Genomic DNA, 6,000 nt, shown 5'->3' on the forward strand with positions numbered 1-6,000 from the left:
AAGTTCTGAATATAGATTACCATAAGAAATAATATAAGTAATTGTGTTGTTGACACTTATAATATTTGTATAATAAATTTCTCCATATTCATAAAATTCATGACAATTTCTAACTCAACCATATTAGTGTCTTTTTAAAAAGAATATTTAGATCTGGTCGTTTTGCATCTCTAATACTTTTCACCTTATGGACGAACATATTCAAGACTAAATTTTCTAAGAGATTCAAGTGAGACAAAGTTTCTTTATTAGATTTTGTTTTTCATGAATTCTTATCTTTTGCATTGATAGATTTCTCACGCTTATGGTGTTAAGTAGCATTGAGACCATGTATTTATCAATTTCTCATGCTTAATTCCATGATTGTTTTAGTATAATTGAGTAGTGCACAATGCTTAGTTTGCTAATTGATTAATTGCCATTTGAATTGTCAATCTATCATGATCGTTGATTTAGTCTAGTTGTATTTAGCAATAACTTGGTGTGTGTTGTTGTTAAGGAGATTTGATAATCTGATTCGATTGTAATAAATATGGGGTCTGTTTGTTCACCGGGATTTAGGTCATTCTTGTTTCTAATGCTATCAGTTGAGTTATCTTATGAGATTTCTTTGATAATCAATTGGTAAGTGAAATAACCATAGAGGTCTCGTAGTTATCAACAAATTTAAGAAGGATTGGTGTTTGGGCGATTGTTCGGGTCGTTATAATCAAGTCTATTTTGTAATCGTTATGCTTATCTTTACAACTGTGATCTATTGTTTGAACCGTTGTGGAAATAAATCAGTAACTAAAACTTTTTATTCATTAAAGTTTTATCTCTTGCATCTTGTGTTTATTGTTAGTTTATATTTAAATCTTTTTTTTTTTTCAATTACAAAAATCCCCCATGTTTTGTTCTAAAGAAGTAGACCGGTTGTTCTATATGTGGATACAATCCCTATTCGATCACTATTATAGTGATTTTCTTAGGTGTGCGAATTTATTTTGGTTGTTCTACACCTGGCCATTATTTAAAGTCATGTTGTATGCTTTACATTATATTTACACCTCTTGTTTATTACTCCATCCATCACATTTTACCTATCTTGTTTACTAATATTTGGTCAATTCAATTCTTAAATTTTTTAATTTAATACTTTTTATAATTTTTAAATATATATCTATATTTTGTGTTTAATAGTACTTTAAATATAATTTATATACTAATACTAAACTAATATTATGAAATAATTAAATTGTAAATAACTTCTGTCAAATTTTATTAACTAAATATAAGACACAACATATGAGATGGGAAATATATTTAGATTTCATGAAAGATGAAAATGGTCAAAGGATAAGACAAAGTAGTCATTGGAAAAACACACACTCATAAAGTTGCAACTTTATTTGATAATCCAATTGAGACCAATCATGGACCATTTGATTTTCAATAATTGATTAAATTTGTATAGCCAACTATGACTAGTGAATAACCTTAGTGTTACATTCCCAAAGAATGTTCATCTTCAATTATTGCAATACCCACCCACTATATATACAAATGTCAAGTCATTTTCTATGCATATATCAAGCCAAATTACATGTCTATTGGTATGCATGTTTTGTTTTTACAAAACGAACAAAAAATGTAAAGTTCTTCTTATAATAATTTTATTTTAGTAGTTTGTAATTATAAGAGTTCTGAGTATTGTGTCTCAAAAATTGAGATTGTGTTATTCCTCGCAACCAAAAGGTCATTTAATTTGTCTCATATTACCAAACATGTCACGTGAATATTGTTTTTGATGAAAAAGAATGTGTGGTTATTTAATCTTATTACCAAAGAAAATTTTGTATTCCAAAATTTGAACTAAATGCCCTCTTTAAAAAACACAGATAATATTACACCCATCACTAGAGATTATTAAAATACTTAAAACAAAAAGGGTCCCCCCTTAAGAATATGATTGTAAATTGTATTCGTAATTCTCCTTCTCCGGTGAGAAACTGAGAATGCAGCATTATAGGTTTCTCCCATGGGATGGAGTTGATAGGATAGCTGCAGAGTAAATAATTTTTGGGATATGGTGAAGGCCTGAGATAGATAGAGAGAGAGAGAGAGAGAGGATAAAAGTCGGCCTGTCTAGTCGCTGTTCTTTCTCTCTCTCTCTCACATTTCTTTTCTCCACAGTATTTAACGTTAAATCACATCGTATCAGTATTCACCTCAAAACCCCCCCTTCCCTTTTTTCTCCACTTTCACTGCATTTACTCTCACCCTCTCACACTTCAACAAGTCTCTGATTTCTTCTCTTTTCATGTAAGTCTTTGTGGGTTTTCTCTCCTTTTTGTCTTTGCATTTAACTTGTATTGGCTTTGGCAATTTGGCATTGGCATTCCCCCCCCCCCCCCCCTTCCCCTACCCCTACACCCATGTGCTTCCTCTTTGTTTGTTTCTGGAAAAACCCCCAAGAAATGTACATGATGCTGAAGAAAAGATAGAATCTTTGCTGTTTTGTAACGTTGAAATCAAACCCTTTTTACCCACTAGCCTATAAATACAGACTGGATTGTTTTGCATTACATTTTTTATATTGTGTAGTGTTGGGTTCATAATATTTTACTATTTTATTTTTCCCCTCCCCCTTTTGTTTGAAACAGAGATCTTTCTTTCAATTCATTCCAAACAGCGCTGAAGAAATGACTAAAGATGAAGACTTTAAGCACCTCAAGATCCAGGTTTGTCTTTAAAAGAACAACCTTTTTGTGTTTGTTTGTTTGTTTTGAGCATCCTCAGTAAAGTTGGCTAGTGTTCTTTTCCTCACAATTTCCTTTCTTTCTTGTTTTTGCATTTTTTATACAGACATGTGTGCTCAAAGTTAACATACATTGTGATGGGTGCAAGCAGAAAGTGAAGAAGATTCTTCAAAGAATTGAAGGTCCCATTTTTATTTTCTTCCTCTTTAACCATTTTCATGGCCTTTAAGGTTCCTTTATTTTTCATGCCTTTTTTTGCCTGTTTCCTAGTGCTTTGTAGTCCTTGCTGTCTGATCTTTGGGACTCAACTATTATCTGAAAAATGGGGAAATGGTTAAATGCTTGGGTATAAAGTTGGTTGGGACTTGTAGTAGAGCTTTTAAGGCTTGTTTTTATGAGATTTAAGAAGTAAAAGAGACAGTGGACTAGTGGAGTTTACTCAATGATGATGATGACAGTGTAGTTTTTGACTAGTTTCTTTTACTTGTTTCCAAAAAAGTTGGGTACTTTGGGTAATTTGAAACCATGTATGCCCCAAAATTGAAGGTTCTTGTTCTTTCTTTTTGGCTTCTGAGCTAGAGAGGACCAAAAAGATTACAACTTTTCTTGATTTTTCAAAAACAGGTGTTTACCAGGTGAGCATTGATGATGAGCAGCAGAAAGTGAGTGTTGCAGGGAGTGTGGAGGCTCCCACACTGATCAAGAAACTGGTTAGGGCTGGGAAACATGCTGAGCTATGGGGGAACCAGAAGGGTAACCAAAACCAGAAGCAAAAACCAAGCAATGGGAATGAGGCAAAGAACAATAACCAGCAAAACAACACTGCCCAGAAGCAGCAGAAACTTATGAAGGATCTTGAGGCTCTGAAGAGCCAATTCTTGCCAGAATTGGAGTATGAGATGGGGGAGGAGGAGGAAGAGGAAGAGGATTGTGGCGGGGAGGATTTACGGTTTTTGAATATGAATAAGCTTTCCCAGCAGCAGATGGCTTTGCTTAGGCAACAGACAGCTGAGGTTAACAATGCCAAGAATCTTGCAGGTGTTAATAATGGTGGGAGATTGAACAATGGGAATAAGAAGGGAGGAATCTCAATCCCAATCCCAAATCAGAATGTGGGAATGAAGGGGAATTGTCCAGGAGGGATTGATGAGAAAACAATGGCTGCTTTGAGGATGAATCTTGGGGGGGAGGGGGGGAAGATGGTGGGAGGAAATGACATAAATGCCATGATGAATCTTGCTGGCTTCCATGGGAACAATGGGGGTAACAATGTCAACAACCCTGCTGTCCTCTTATCCCAAGCCAACAATCCAAACCCAAACCCCAATCCCAATCCTAACCCCACTTCTGGTTTCCATCACCACCTGCTCCAACAACCAAACCAAACCAATCTCATCCAAGGGCAAAATGGTAATTTCCCACCTTCCTCACCAATGCTGATGAACATGAATGGATATCATCCTCTCCACCCCCAAGCCTCTATGATGATGAACATGCAGAACAGGCATGCTGCTATGCAGCAAGCTCAGATGATGTACAATAGGTCTCCTTTCATCCCTCCCTCCACTGGCTACTATCACTACAACAACTATGGTCAAAGTCCAGTCCCATACCCCCCCACCTATGTGGACCCCACTGCTGACCACTCTGCTACCCACATGTTCAGTGATGAGAACCCAAGCAGCTGCTCAGTTATGTAATAACATATAATGCCCTTTTAACTATGGGAATTTGTGAAAAACCAAAAGACAAAAACCTAAGTTTGGGGTTATATTAGGTTGCTGCTTTTAGTTTCTTGGAATGTTTTGTACCATTGTGGGAATGGAAGTGCATGGTCTTGAAAGAGAGGAGTCTTTTAGTGTGACACTCTCTCTAATGTAGTTTTAATGTTTTTTGTGTGTAATTTCAGTTGCTAACATAGGAAGTGGTAATTGTTCTCCCCCACAATTGGCCTCTATTGCTGTGACATTTGATCATCAAACGCTCATCATTATGTCAAAAGTTATTTTTAGTAGCGAAAATGTTACTTTATTTTCATATAACTGCATAACAACTAGCTTTCATTTTCGTAAGGGATGGTGTTAGACTTGACCATTCAGACTTTTGTTGAACAATCTTCTAGTCATCTGGTACTGGATTTGATTTTTCATGCTTCTGTCCAACACCACTTGCAACTTTATTTTCTTACACTTGTATAACAGATTAACAATTAGCGTTACGTTTTCAAAAGGTATGATACTAGGCTTGACTCTTAAGTCTTTTGTCCAACAATTTCCTAATCATCTGATACTGGACTTGACTCTTCGTGCTTCTGTCCAACACCGCTCAACCCTTCAAACCTCTGTCCAATAGTTCCTTAGTCACCTGATACTGGGTTTCGTGTGCTTCTGTCCAACACTACTCAACCCTTTAGACCTTTGTCCAGCAATTTCCTAGTCACCTGACACTGGACTTAACTCTTCGTGCTTCTATCCAACACCACTCAACCCTTCAGACATTTGTCCAACAGTTCCTTAGTCACCTGATATTAGGCTTGATTCTTTGTGCTTCTGTCCAACACCACTCAACCCTTCAAACCTTTGTCGAGCAATTTTTTAGTTACATGATACCGGACTTGACCCTTTGTGCTTCAGTCCAACACCACTCAACTAGTACACTGATCAAAGTAAGCTTTTTTCCAAAATTTTGTGCAATATTTGGTGTGGTGGTGGTGCAAGACTGCAAGAAAGCACCCAAGATTCCAAGTCAACTTTTATGGATATGGACCCAAGGTTTGAAAAGAAGGTGAGCAACTATGTACCAAAAAATAAAATAAAATGGAATGGATGGTTCATACTTCAATATATATGTTTTGACAGAGAAGTTGGGAAGTGAAGCTGAACCACCATTGTTGACTGGGAAATTCTTTAATGTTTGAGGGACAAGGTGTGACATTGGGTAATGCAATGCTGTAAATGAGACATGATATCATGTTGCAGAGGTAGTAGGAGGAAGTGGGAACAGTTTGTTACCCTGTCAATCACCCCCCATTAAATAAGCACCAACTCCATGTGACTTTTTTTTTTTTTTTTTTTTTTTTTTTTTTTTTTTTTTTTTTTTTTTTTAAGTTGGTGGTGCTTGTCAGTTATCTGAAAAGGATAAGGTGGAAAAAAAATTATTTTCAAACAATATTTTAAGGGGGTGTTTGGTTGGATGGAAAATATTTTCCATGGAAAATGTTTTCCTGAAAATGAAGGAAAATGATGTTTTATGTTGTTTG

At 35.8% G+C, this 6,000-nt stretch overlaps 1 protein-coding gene across 1 annotated transcript; it reads left to right on the plus strand.

Annotated features, from left to right (window-relative positions):
- Positions 1-2,200: 2,200 nt before the first annotated feature.
- On the plus strand, positions 2,201-4,685 carry LOC109160749 (heavy metal-associated isoprenylated plant protein 37). Its single transcript, XM_019308986.1, has 4 exons — positions 2,201-2,304; positions 2,646-2,723; positions 2,848-2,923; positions 3,366-4,685. Exons 2-4 carry the CDS (start codon positions 2,685-2,687, stop codon positions 4,439-4,441), a joined length of 1,191 nt encoding a protein of 396 aa, XP_019164531.1. The 5' UTR covers positions 2,201-2,304; positions 2,646-2,684; the 3' UTR covers positions 4,442-4,685.
- The last annotated feature ends 1,315 nt before the right edge of the window (positions 4,686-6,000 follow it).

The sequence above is a fragment of the Ipomoea nil genome, unplaced genomic scaffold, assembly GCF_001879475.1.
Source record: "Ipomoea nil cultivar Tokyo-kokei standard unplaced genomic scaffold, Asagao_1.1 scaffold2921, whole genome shotgun sequence".
Lineage (NCBI taxonomy): Eukaryota > Viridiplantae > Streptophyta > Magnoliopsida > Solanales > Convolvulaceae > Ipomoea > Ipomoea nil.